Genomic DNA, 14347 nt, shown 5'->3' on the forward strand with positions numbered 1-14347 from the left:
ATTTTTTTTTTGGCGCTGGGAGCGATTTCATGTTACCTAATAGGCCTATCTTGATTATTCGGTGCCCTTCCCCAATAAAAGGTGCGCATGATTTATAGAAATGGACGTTTCGGAGTCGGCCATTACTGCGCCACGACGCACCGATACATGAAGTTTCAGGCCATGTAACATGCGACTTCGAGAAGTGCGCCAGAACGATCGGCAGCGAGAAAACCTTGGCCGAAAAAGAATGCCGTTATGCTGACCGAAAACTTCGATAATTATACATTTATGTTCAATTGTCCATAGGCGCTAAATGGCTTGCGCCGAATGTTGATGTCCAAGCAATCTGAACCCGACAAGTCAAATGCCACCCCGCAGGGATAAATTAATCGCCAGTGAAGAAATACCAATTTGAAATCGTGTGCGTCTTTTAGTTTAGTACATTTCGGCGATTTCAATATCTTTTGACATAACAGACAGGGGGTCACGAAACAACATCATGTAACGTATTCATTATACCAACGGGTCCACCCGAAGCGGTTTCTTTATTATTTACGGCCCCCACACTCAGCTTTACCGGTAAATCGGATTACGTGAGCAAAGAGAAGATAATAAAATTGATAGCAATGCAATTCCCAATCATATTGATCAATTAAATCATGAATTATGGAAAAATTTTAGCGCCTTGCGCATCTGGACGATATACGTCGGCTCACTAAGCAGTACAACAGGTCTCGCTGATAAGTAGCGGCAAAAAAGTACAGGCTGGTGATGAAAGGCTGAGTTTTATCACCCTCTGGGGTCCCAATACCAACGTATTTTTTTAGGGGGGGTTGACGAAGTGCTGTTTTGGTCCTGGCCGTGTCGTATGAACATACAGTTCCACTTGCATAATTGAGTGCCCCTGAATACTCGATGACACCACTTCTATCAGCCTTACTGGTAAATCTGATAATGAAAACGTATTTGCAATATGCAAGTAACAATATAATGAGCCAATCTCGTTCATTAACCACAAAAAATCTTCGCGCTTCGCGCGAAAGTATGGGCGCCGGAGTTTTACACAATCATATTATTATAACATCACTTTATAACTGTCAATGGAATATATGAATAATGATCTCTCCGGATGTTGTGTTAATCATCCACTACACTGTAAAAAATCTGGTAAATTTACTGGGAAACCTCTGTAAATTTTGCAACGAATTACCGGTCGCCGCCAATAACTGTGCGTAGCTTGTAATTTTACATTTTGATATGTAATATTACCTCAATTTAGCTGAAAAGTCAAGTTGCCAGAATTGCTTCGCAAAATTACTGACAGTTACTCGTTACTGAAGTTTACCCGGCTATTGGCAACATTGATTAGCTTGAAAATATATGCAGCCAATGTATACGTGGAACTGAATGTTACTGATATCATTCTCGTGGTGATTATTTGACCTGATTCAACCTCGTTCGCGAGATTGGCGTCTGTCATGGAAATTGTTGGCCCTAGTACCGATCCCAGTATAGTAAATAGTAGTGTAAAAGAAACAACCGACAATCGTAGCTAATGTGATACACCATAGCCACTATATTATATTATAAAGCTATGGCTATAATGCCGGTCTCGCTGGTTACATTCGTTGTCACGGATAGGACTGATGAGTTACAATATCAGTTTAGGATGTATAATATTGTTCGGGAAACTAGAAATATCAGCAACGCAAGCTCTGTTGACCATTTGTTAAAGGCGAGCAAGGCGACCTGCAATAGGTTACATTAGGTTAACGTTACGCGTTATTGATTTTTCTGAGATTCGGAGTAAACAACCAACGCACCACTGTGACATCACAAGCAGCGTCTGGTTTAGTAGGTACGGTAAGTAGTGCACATTCTGCACAACACATGGAAGAAATATCAATTTATACGCAATAAGATGGAAAAGAGAGGGACTATATGTAATGATGAATGTTTCTGTATGAAAAAACGACCTAAATCAAACATTATAACGAAGTGGCCAATAGATATGATTGGGGGCATGTCAGCGGATGAATACCGCTTATTTCAAAATCGTTGGAGTGTCGTATCGTCGTCTGGCCATTATTGAGATTTGAGCAAAGGGTGGAGCGAAGCTTGTTGTGCGTGAAGAAAGTGGACGCGATCGTTGAAGATTCCTAGGAATGCTGAATGGGATACGCATCGTAAAAGGTATAGTACTACATAGTATTCGTTACCGTGAATATATACGACTGTGCACACCACCGGGATGACTTAGATTTCATGATTGAAATATTTCATTCGCCGCATTATTTGTTCTATTTTGGGCTATTAGTCGACTTATATAGTGACCTGTGACACCACATACTCCGCCGCGGAGGAGTTGAAACTGTTGGTATGTTTATGTCATTTTCGGGCCATAGCATAGAGATGTTTTCATCCACTGCTGGAGTGCTGGATTTGTTTGGCACACATGTCACCTCAAATGAGGAACCTTTTGCTTCAATGCATAAGATCAGTGGTTCTCAACCTGGTGAACGCGAGAAATTGACCAATTCTGTATGAATTCTGACTAAACGTGTTTTGCAACCATTTTCAGAAGACGATTGTTGAAGATGAAACTTATTCCGTATTCAAGAAGGTAGTGGCTATTCGTCCGGAACCGGATGAATAGCCCGCAGCCGTAGTCCATGCTATTCGTCCGGAACTGTGTGACGTAACTTAGCACCGCCAGCATCTGATGTGTGACGTAATTATGCGCCGCCAGCATACTGACGTTGCTGAGTTGACGGACTTCGGCTCGGCTGCGTTTGCGTGTTTAGTTTATCGCTGTACAATATATTACCGGAACATAATACCATATAGTGTCCTATAGGACACTATGATAATACCGTCGCTGGTTACCTATCTCTACTAATATCCAAACAAGGCAACTCCAGCGTAATGGTGACTTCCGCCACCTACAACGCTAGCGGCTTGGGTTCAATTACCAGAGGATTATCAGGGCTACTTTAGCCCAGTGTTACTCGGTCTTAAGTCGTCGATAAGCGCAGAGAGAGACTATAGTTGAAGGACCGGAACTATAGAGATTGTACAATCCTACAATCTCTTTACCGGAACAAAGAATCGAATGAAAACGAGATAGTAAGGGCTGTCTGAAAATGGAAGACGCGACAAGATCAAGACCGAACCTACACGAAGCTGAGGTGGAAACCGGATTGAGATACTTCATCATTGGTTTATTAGCAATTTTTATCAGTTCAATACACCAAAAAAATGCGATACAATGAAAAGAAAGGAAGATGTCGAAGCGACTAGGTTGTCTATGGAATCAGACACCCACCTTGGCCTAGGCGATGTAAAGAGGAGGCATGCACATGCACACTGAATGAAAGTAAGAAAGATAGTATAGAACAGTGGTTCTCAACCGCCGGTCCGCGGACCGGTGCCGGTCCGCGACGACTTTCCAGCCGGTCCGCGAGGTATTTTGAAATTTTATAACAAAATTTCAAGATGCAATATGTTGATAAAATAAAACAAATATCAAATTTTAATCTCATTCATAATGTCGTGAAGTAACATTTTAGGTCTGGGAGCATGTTCGATTTGACTTGAAGCTCAACCCGTGTCATTTGACGAAATATGAGCGGCAAGAGCTAATACGAGCTGACTCACTAATCCGCGCAGTTTGCGCGATCATTCGTTTTCGATTCATTCCTTTTGTGAAGGGACGCACCATCGCATAATGAAGTTCGGGCTAAAATAGGAATCTGTACAGTGTGCGATAAACTCGCCGGTGGGATAACCTTGACCGAAATGACTGCCCTTTATTGACCGATAAGTTGGAGAGTTATATGTATAATTGTCCATAGGCCCCATAATGGCTGGCACCTAATCTCACTGTCCTGGCAATCTGTGCCCCACAGCACAAAGGCCAGAGTAAAATTATTTGCTGGTTTGTTTGTTTGTTTTTGGGGAATTCATGGTGTTTGTCGACTGCTATGGTCATTTACACCAGGCCGATATTCTTCATATTTTCCGTAACTGCCAGTGGCGGCTCGTGACAATATCGGGTGGTGGGGCAAGGGCTGCAAGCGACTTTTTATCAAGATGACGTCACAATGACGTTTTCCAACGTAAACAAGTAACTTAATGATGTTACGGTAACATGAATTTCCCGACAACAGTGATTTTAACGTATGTGCCACGAGAGGTCTGCCGGTGAGCTGTGACTTGAAGCGTGGTAACTGCGTAAACGGCGTACGGAACAAAGATTCAACGCGGTTCATGTTCGCACTAGACCTGACTAATTATCTGCAGAAATGGAAATGACTATAACTCGAGAGATTGCGTAAGCCTAATTGGAAAGGTCAACGAGTTCGGACACATACACAATTGTTATCTCATAGATTGGGCCTGTCATATTGAATCCAAAACATCATTCTGAAGAACCAAGAATAGCAGTCTCGGAAACTCGGTCTCGGTACAGCATAGGAGATTTTGGCCTTGAAACTGGAGACTGTAACACGACACATATGGTTTTATTACTGTCTATAGGTCTGCTGCGAAATCGCCTTTGGAAAATATATTACCGAATATATACGTGGGTGAAAGCCGTACACTGTTACATGACATCATCGAGAAGTAGCCTCATGGCCCTTTTCGGTATGGTACACTATCAAAATAATGCAAACAGACCGAATTTTGCGTAAAATTTACTGAGGAATAGGCTGATCAAGTGATCAGCTGTTAGCCGACATCGAAAACGAAATAGCTATCGCGCTTGACAGGGGGTTGTAAGCAAATGGCTTGAAGGCCACAATTTCACGGTGAAATTGACATTGGAGAATATAATATCAAAGTAAATATTTGAATGCAAATGAGAATGATATCATCATCTCGTCACCTATCTCAGTATGGAACACAGTTAACGTTACCACAGATACACCGGCTTTTGCGTGAAATCCGCAATGCGTTGTAGGCTAAAGTGTCAGATCTGAGCACATCTCTACCATATTCGACCTTGATAACGAAATTACTGCCCTAATCATTGAGTGTCAACCTTGAGACTTGGCACAGCGTTCGATACTAAAATCAAAACACACCGTGCAAAATCTCATGACAGATCTAGGTAAGGAGCATCGTTAAAATCAATAGAGACCAATACCGGCTTTGCGTAAAATCTGTTAGCGATAAATGACGAGTCAGCTCTCACTCGACTTAGGAAACGAAATTACCACTAACATAGTTCAGTGACAAACTTAAAACTTGGTACAGCGTTCGATACTAACATTAAGACTTACCGTGCCAAATGTCATAACCGATCTCAGTATTGAACATCGTCAAAATCAATGGATACCAATACCGGCTTTCGAGTAAAATCTGTTTGCGATACATGACGGATCAGCACACACTCAACTTCGGAAACGGATTTACTACCCTAAACTATAAGTAGAAACCCTGAAACTTGGGGCAATGTTAAATACCACCATCACAACATGACATACCAAGTTTCAAGAGTTTTCATGGTGTGAAACACCATCAAAATCGACCTATACCAGCAAAGGTCGACTAAACGCATATGACGGTAACCGAGTTCAGATATAGATACGATTGTTACATCACACCTTAGGGGCACAGACCTATTGAGCCCCGGTTGCTCGGTAATTTTATGAATAAGAGAGAGTAAATCACCGTTTCTTTATTGTGCGCGGCTTTGAGAGAATAGACAGTCAAAGCTTGTTATGGGCGCAACCGGGGCAAGCCCCGGCTAGGCATTCGCAAAGCGAAAACACAGAAGAGGATTCGATTTTCGCAGAGACTTCGCTATATATGGGCATTTACAAGCGAAAGGACAAGAAAAATACGATTTTCGCTGTGATTTCGGTATATATAGATTGTTGTGCGTCTATAAATGGTAAAGAATTGTTATTGAACAGAATTTTAGGTGGGGCAATGCCCCAGTTGCCCTATAGGACGAGCCGCCACTGGTAACTGCCGACTTATAGCACGGCCCACCTCTAGGTTCAATGCACCACAAAAATTGCTTTTGGGAGAAGACGCCGATTATTTATTGTTAAGTCTGCAAAGCAGAGGTAGCATAGCAGAGATGCGGTACTTTGCGTAAATTTTTCTTCGGATGGTACCATCGCATAGCAGTGGACTATGTTGGACTGGAAATCATTGCAGTGCACAATGCACCGCGTGCTCTGCTCATGCTCGCGCATCGTGTACTGTTTCTTTTGGATTCACAGTGTGCTGCCATATAAACAATGTATTCGATATATTTAAGAGCATGGCGCTATTGTGTACCGATAACCTAAACACATAAACAGCCGAAGTCCGTCAATACTCAACAATGCCAGTATGCAGTATGTTGGTTTTTAACAGTTACGTCACACAAAGCATTTATTTCGGATAGTTACGTCACACGGTTCCGGACGAATAGCCTGGACTATGGCTGCGGGCTATTCGTCCGGTTCCGGACGAATAGCCACTGCCATTCAAGAAAGCTCGCCAAATGCAAACTCCAGCAGTCGCGCTCAACTTCACCGGTACGTTTAGCGTAATATCTTTGGTGTGCCAAGACCGTTCTCAGCGTCACACATGTGTGTAGTCAGTAGAATATTTGGAATCAGAAACGTGTGCTCCTCACGGAAGAAATTTTTTTATGGTACATTTGGGCGATTTCAATATATTTCCACTACCGATACGATGGACAATCCTGATCGGGGGCCAAGAAATAACAGCATGCAACAAAGTGCATGACTAATAACAATTGGCCCACACGAAGATGCATTATCATGTATAACTTGCCCTAAATTTTTAAAGCACTCCCTCCATGAACTTTACCGGTGAATCTGATCACATGGGCTGAAAAAATATAAATATTTGACAGTAATATGTGATACTGCTACTATTACTTACGGTAGACATTCGTGAATCTAAAAAATTTTCGCGTTCCGCTCTGCGTGAAAATATGAAATCCCAGCAACTACTCATAACATTGCCACTCGCAATTTCGGTGTGTACAATAGGTCTTTGTGGAAAGTATAATAGTCCGGACCTCCGGAGTTCACCGAGAATTGATATGGACAGATTAACATAGCCTATCCCTATATTAGATGATGTGCTCGACGGTAAGTGCAGGGGGCGCAATTTTTTTGGCCATCGCCAAGGGGGGCGCATGTCAAAAAAGGTTGAAAACCACTGCATTAGATCAGGTAAGTCATTAATCTCTGCTATAACATGTAAAAGGCAGAGCCGTCATCACACAATGTACCGGTAGCGGTACTTCAAAAATTGTTATATTTTTGTTCGCCTATTTGTCTTAGTAGTCTTTATAATGTCATGTCTAGGTTAGGAACTTTGCTTAATATAGCGTCTCACGCATGAATTCTTTTTAGGGGAACTGCAAGATACTAGTTACGCAGAAGGAATGAGGACGAGAAAAAGACACCATTGGAAGTTTGGCCGATTGTGGGAGACCACTCGTGTTACTGCATGTCTCCTAAAGAAGAATTAGACTTCAAACAGCAATACGTTTCCATCGATAACCTTCTCATCGTGAATCATGAATGAATATACAGTTTGTTCCAAAGTCGTTTTGGGGTGTGAAGAAGCTTTTGCGATATTTTAGCATTGGGTTGCTTTGCGATAGGTATGGGATGTACGTGGATTTACAAGCTGGTATGTAATCCTGATTTACACAGACAGCATGTATGTAGGTAGGCGGTAAAATTACAGTCTCAGTGGCAAATATACAGGAGAAAATGTAGATTGGATACACCGGAGGTGACTGTAACATTACAGTCTGGCGTGTAAAGTGAGATTACCGGAAGAGTGTAAGTTAAATTTACATTGACTAACGGTAATGTTACATTACCACGAAATGTCTGGCTACCGTGCTTCCAAACATTTCGCGGTAAATCGAGGTTTTTTTTTTACAGTGTAAGGGCCCAAGACCATCGTTTTTTCACCTATTTTTTCCTTATCTTTAAGGAGGGGGTTCTTTTACGTCATCGAATTACGTCATAGCTGAAGCTTCAATATCTATGTACCGCCAATTTTCTCACTTTACTGGAAACAATGAATATAAATATAAATACATTACAGACAAATATGGCAGCTTCAACTACGATTTCGTCCATCCCACCGAAAATCGAATAAACCTGCCCTCTCGGTACCACAATAACACGATAGACACAAGCAATGTTCCCTCTAAGCTGCGCACGTGCGCAACTACCCAGTGCTGACACGGTCTCTGCACACAGAAAATCTATGCTGCGCACAAAAAAATCCGAAGTGATGATCTTTTTTTAGTCGTTACGCACTGTTGTCCAAGGGACCGCGCAGTGAGTTGGTGAGTGCGCGCAGTCTCGTGAAAATTTAGAGGGAACATTGGACACAAGCATATTAAATAACGACACTGATAAAAACTCCGAATTGACAGGATTTCCGACATATTCCATTCTGAAAATAAGAACAACAAATCAACGGAAAGTTTGAGGACTAAAGCGATTTTGGATCAAGTCTGATTATTAATAATAAGCATTCGTCCGTACTACCCAGCAAATTGTACAATAGAGGAAGTGCAGAACTTCAATATACAATTGTGATACTCATATAGCGGTGAACCCGGATAATTTCGTCTTGGTATATCATCAGTTCTTGCCAATTCTCTACTAGTTGCTAGAGCTAGACGATCCATCATGCCACCCATGCGTTTCAGCTGAGAATGTTCTTGTTTATTGCAATATGAATGTATTATTCAACCGTAAATTGTGACAGGCAATGTGTACTTGATTGAGATGAAGTGGAAATGGAAATAAGTATAGAACCAAAGTACAATGTAGGGTATCGCCGCGAATAATCTGTCTGTGTCGGACGATTCGACACACATATTAGAAGTCACTTGTCGTTAGCTTTTATCGTCGGCTGTGGAAAGTCCGATAGACACCACCGGTAAATCAGTCTTCAGTGAAGCAAACAGCTTGCCGAGTTCGCCCGTTCTGATCGCCGTAAGGTAGAAGATGATGGCGCCCTGTGTATAAGATTGACGTTTATTTTCTTGATAATACTTCGCGCTTTGAGCCATATGACCACCACTTTGGACAATGGGCTACTCAACGCAGGGCTGTGGGGTCGGAGTAACAGTAATAACATTCCCTGACTCTTACTACATTTAAATCTTAAAAAATACTCTCAGCTAATAGTAAAAAGTGCCGCTGCATAGTTGCATAAGCAATAAATAGACTCTTGGAGGTACAGAACTTCAATATACAATTGAACAATATACTCATATTGAAATAAGCCCGAATATTTTCGGCTGACAGTCGTCAGAGGTAATCGTCAGCAACTAACAGAGCATTCAAAAAAAATCTTGGTACATCAACAGCCGTATCATTAAATATAATGTCACCAGGCATGGGAATTCGAATAATATAATAAAGGGGAAGAGATGATGACTTAGGCTCAATGTACTATTTTTCGATAATGCGTGAACTCCTACTGTTGGCACCGCCTGACTTGACGAAGATCCAACCCAGAATGGTGCAAACTTAATAGCTCGCGGTGGGCCGCATTCAACAGCTGAATCCATTCGTAGGCTTCACTGTTTAAAATTGGTCTGCTGAACCCAAATCAATATTTGTATTTGATTATATAGTGACCGACAACATGGAAATAGTATCTATGTATTGGAATATTTAAAGCAAACCAAACATTGATTTGATGACAACGTACACGCGTTAGAAACATGGACAGGAATTTATAAGCTGGTCGTCCTCATTGTCAAAACTAGGGATGAAAGTCGGTTTTCTCGATCTTAGAACTGGATGTCTGTCAGCAGCGAGCTGTTCATAGATTAGCTGATTGCAGTTTTAGTTTTCAACTCCAGGACACACAATGCTGACATCATCATAAAAATGTTCGCTTTAAATACGCTTCATCAATATATAAGTAATATAAATATGAATACTGCTACACGTACCAAGCACAAATCTATGTAACACACTCGCGAATCGTTTTTCCCAAGTACACCACTAAAAGTAGTACACTTTCTCGTGTTGACAATCTAAATTCACCTTCGGGGTCCGAACTAAGTCATTTACGTTTCACTCTCCGTGATGTTCGGCTATTGAAACCTTCTAAAATGCATGGGCCGTGAGGTCGGGCTATCGCACCAGCCATAAAATAAAAGAAAATACTATGGTAAGAATAAAACTCATCATTATCATGTTGATACAAATATAGAGAAAAATTTTGATCAAGTACCCACTGTAACTTGATTTTTAATAAGCATTTTATCAATATTCTTACAACGCTTCTTGAGGCTTCCGCGGGCCGTAGTTATCCCACCCCTGATCTAACTAAATATTCCCAAATGTTACGAAAAAGTTCCGTTGTAGTTAATTTCTTTCTGCGAGGACTGTTTTGTTATTCCTGAGAACCCTATACATTATACATGTCTAATCTCCCAACTCTACTCCTCAAATACTCGCCTGAAACGAATTGATGATAGTGAACAGCCAGCTCATCGCCTTCAAAAAGGTCGGGTCCTCCGACATCAACATCAGGTAGCCGAAGGCCCAGGACAGGCCCATCATTGTCGCCAGGCAGACGGAGGTAACTACGTTTTGCATCGAGCTTCGCTTGCTTTTTGTCGATCGGATCTGCGCAAAGAAACAGTAAAGTTCTTTTCGGTAACTAGATAGCCATCTTAAATCTTTCACGAAAAGAAGCATTCGGCAGAGGTGGTCAAAGCAGACAGAGGTATTGCCACTGAAAAAGTAGTGGAGGTGACGCAGTAGGTACGGACTCAGTTATAGGCCGGAATAGCGATTAACAAGATATGCCAAGGTTACTTCAAGCAGACGAAGATAAAAGGGTCTGACAAGGGCTTACGTGGTCTCAAAAACTGGAGTTGGCCGAGCCGTCAGGTACTTAAAGTTTTCAATCTACTATGAGTCAGGTCACATTCGAATTAGAAAGATGCGCAGTAGGGCTGTTCAAAAATAACTTTTTTTTCCCGATTCAAGCCGGTTACCTCTTAAATCGTCAGGTTGCAGTAGAAAACCTTGCTCACCAAATTTCACTCGATTCCAACCAGTAAAGGCATCCGCAGATCCAATTAAAATTTTTAATTTATTATGGAAAATTAAAAAAAAATTTTCCAATTTTTTCTGCCAACCCCATGAAATTGTTGAGCTGTCTTCAAAGACGTTGCAAAACAAATTTGAGTCAATTCCGACCAGTAGAAGCGGAGTTATGTGAGTTTTTCGTTGATAAATCGCGGATTATCCACCAATCAAGGATAATCCGAGAACTATCATCGAAAAACTCACATAACTCCGCTTCTACTGGTCGGAATTGACTCAAATTTGTTTTGCAACGTCTTTGAAGACAGCTCAACAATTTCATGGGGTTGGCAGAAAAATTTGGGAATTTTTTTTTTTAATTTTTCATAATAAATTAAAAATTTTAATTGGATCTGCGGAGGCCTTTACTGGTTGGAATCGAGTGAAATTTGGTGAGCAAGGTTTTCTACTGCAACCTGACGATTTAAGAGGTGACCGGCTTGAATCGGGAAAAAAAAAGTTATTTTTGAACAGCCCTAATGCGCAGTCGTATCTAACACAAAATCCCTGATAGCTTTCCAAGTAGCGAGTGCACTTGCATGGAATACGTCACCTGCGCAATTTTGCAAGTAATCTTCGGTATGACGATGCGATAAACCACAACATTAAACAACAGCAACAATGCCACTGGCAGCAAGAATCCGAAATACAGAGAATAATGTTGAAGCCAGCAAAAATTCCGCGACCGATAGGATGATTCCAGCGTCCCATTTCCTAAAATCGAACCGAAGTATTGAGTAACCCGCTGACGTCGTCTTTAAAGAAATACCTGTGACGTTGCGATCTATGTGTCCAAGAGTAATGCCTGCGTTTAGTAGGACGATCACTATCGGTACTCCGTAGCCAAAGTAAGCGGCATACCTCATCTTGAACCTTCTACCGTAGGACGCCATAACCTGAAACGAACGATTAAATAGGTATATACTTTGTTTGTACGTGGCTCTGACCTACGATGTCTAGCTAAGATTCAGAAAGAGTGCAATACATATTCAGCGATTGAAAATACAGTACAGAGTCCGGGGCTGAATTTCGCTCGGTTACGTTTTTCGGAAAACCCAAATTTGTAATGGGGCTATTCGGGGTAAGTCATAAAATACTACTACTGGATTTCCGTTGATGATTGTCTCAAAAACCCGATATTCTAATTCCAACAGGTCAGATACTTAATAGAATACTAAGACAAACTTGATCGATGATTTGATTATTTAAAAGAAAATATTTACAACATCAATAACCCCGATTATCAGAACTAAAATCCATCTCGATTACAATTGTAAAAACCAAATTTTATACATTGTCAATGGTGAGACTATACTTCAAATCATGGAAGTAAATTTTAATATGCCAATAACTTTGCAGTATTCAAAATCTTATTTTAATGTGATTTGCGTCCATACGACACGAATTGACTTGGAACGTTGATCAGTGTGCAGGCATTTGGGACCAGACATTCGGTATTCAATCACAACTCAATTAAAGCGTCTCAATTTTACGAGTATTGAGCCAACCGGTCGCCCCTCACCTGAGCTATGTCCCGGTAAATGGAGTAGCTGTACACGGAGGTCCACGTCCAGGTGGCCAGAAATAAAAAATGCATGAAAACGGCCATCACAGAACAACGTACGGTGTCCACCTTAAAAACAGGACTGATTGAATGAGTTTACTTTTCCGTTCGGAGAGTTTTTATTAATTCGGAATATGTAATTGCTTCAATTTCAATGCCGAGTCGAAATCCTTGAACCAGACACAATTTGGCATAAAATTCGGCAGGTGATATTATTACCTGATAATACACTCCAGACACAAATAGTGTCAGCGCGGTTGCGAGAGATAGGCAGATATTTCCGAGGATTTGCATCTGGTACTTTTTACGCAGTCTCCTGCGATAGGCAAAAGTAAATAGGAGCTAACAGATAGTCCAGTCGAAACAAGCGGTAGTGTCCTGATCTCAATCAAATATGTGTAACTCAGCCAAAACTCATTCGCAAATTTACATGTGGACAGAGTACTGAAAGTAGTCAGCTTTGCTACCCGAGAAAAAGTAGAAGTAACACCGTTAATAGTCAATAACGGCCTGAACTGCACTTGGGCAGTTTTAAAGAGTACATCTGTTCGATGGTTCGCATACATTTTGCATACGATCTGAGGTGGCGTCTTTCAAAATCGCAGGGTCCTTTTTACGATTCACGCAAAATGATTAATGACACTGCGAATAGATGCAGTTTTTTAAAATGTATGCAGCCAATGTAATACCGTGACTATTTAACAGTGTTGCTATTACGATTTCATATAGGCGTTGCACACATACACCAAAACTGCTTTCTACTTTACACCATAAAAGTGATAATGGTAAGTAGTTTTGTCTAACTTGTATGTAGAAGTGGAAGTAGTCTAAACACTGCCACTTGAGTAAGTAAAGTGCAAGTTGGCAAAACGAAATAAAGTACTCGTAAAAGTAGAAGTTTGACCACAATACAACAAAATACAATGAATGACATTCGATAATGGAATCTTCCTATTTACAAATTAAGATCCACAATAATCCCGAATCCAATTATCACATCATCTTACCGTGATAGACATATGATCAGCAAAGTCAAGAGGAGTCCCAGGATAGATAGTCCAACGCCGATGTACGTTACTATGGTCAGCGCTCTATCCGTAGGTAACTCAACTCGACTCTGTAAAGCAAAAAAATTACAGAAATGGCCGCAATGTCTGAAAACAAAACGAATTCATTCGCAGGAAGATATTACTCAGACAGTAGAGATAAGTCATAACATACTGGTGAAACTTGAGAAGTGCATTTAGAGATTGTTTCACACATTTAGTCCTGGCAAAACTGTCCTGGCAAACTGTGCTGGCAAACTGTTATACAAGTATTACATCACACTCACGAATACAACTACACCTGTCATCTCTTAAAAACTAATATCCATCATGTGTCAGTAGTACATCTTGACTGTATCAGCTTTGATAAAGATTGCCAATCGATATCTGCAACGTATTATAGTAAGTTGATATCACAGATTCAACTCAATCTTTTCCAAAAAAGGATATCCCGCCTCTACTCAAAGCAATTTGGTCTTCCTTGCAGGCCACTCATTTATTATCACTTTATCACCATTTTGCTACGAAAATGAATAATTTTTAACTGAGACTATAGTACCAAACTGGTGGCTGCTTTGAACTCCTATAACAATTATCGCTTTGGTAAATCTATGCAGTTGAAGTAGTTGTTGAAT

At 40.9% G+C, this 14347-nt stretch overlaps 2 protein-coding genes and 1 long non-coding RNA gene across 3 annotated transcripts in view; 1 reads left to right on the forward strand and 2 right to left on the reverse strand.

Moving 5' to 3' along the window:
* The window catches only part of LOC145435014 (uncharacterized), a 281315-nt gene that overhangs the window by 225278 nt on the left and 41690 nt on the right, over positions 1–14347 (reverse strand). The gene's annotated exons all lie outside the window — the stretch shown is intronic.
* On the forward strand, positions 6466–7567 carry LOC145435091 (uncharacterized). Its single transcript, XR_013913709.1, has 2 exons — positions 6466–6518; positions 7371–7567. It is a non-coding gene; the product is annotated as an uncharacterized LOC145435091 (long non-coding RNA).
* The window catches only part of LOC145435015 (uncharacterized), a 91651-nt gene continuing 87559 nt past the window's right edge, over positions 10256–14347 (reverse strand). The window contains exons 23-27 of the mRNA XM_080312275.1: positions 12886–12982; positions 12625–12735; positions 11872–11998; positions 11656–11816; positions 10256–10637 (exon numbers count right to left, since the gene is read on the reverse strand). Of these exons, the coding sequence (XP_080168401.1) occupies positions 10455–10637; positions 11656–11816; positions 11872–11998; positions 12625–12735; positions 12886–12982 (679 nt within the window). The 3' untranslated portion in view covers positions 10256–10454. The remainder of the gene's footprint in view (positions 10638–11655; positions 11817–11871; positions 11999–12624; positions 12736–12885; positions 12983–14347) is intronic.

Source organism: Botryllus schlosseri, chromosome 3, assembly GCF_051294905.1.
Source record: "Botryllus schlosseri isolate E-star chromosome 3, Bs_hap1, whole genome shotgun sequence".
Taxonomy (NCBI): domain Eukaryota; kingdom Metazoa; phylum Chordata; class Ascidiacea; order Stolidobranchia; family Styelidae; genus Botryllus; species Botryllus schlosseri.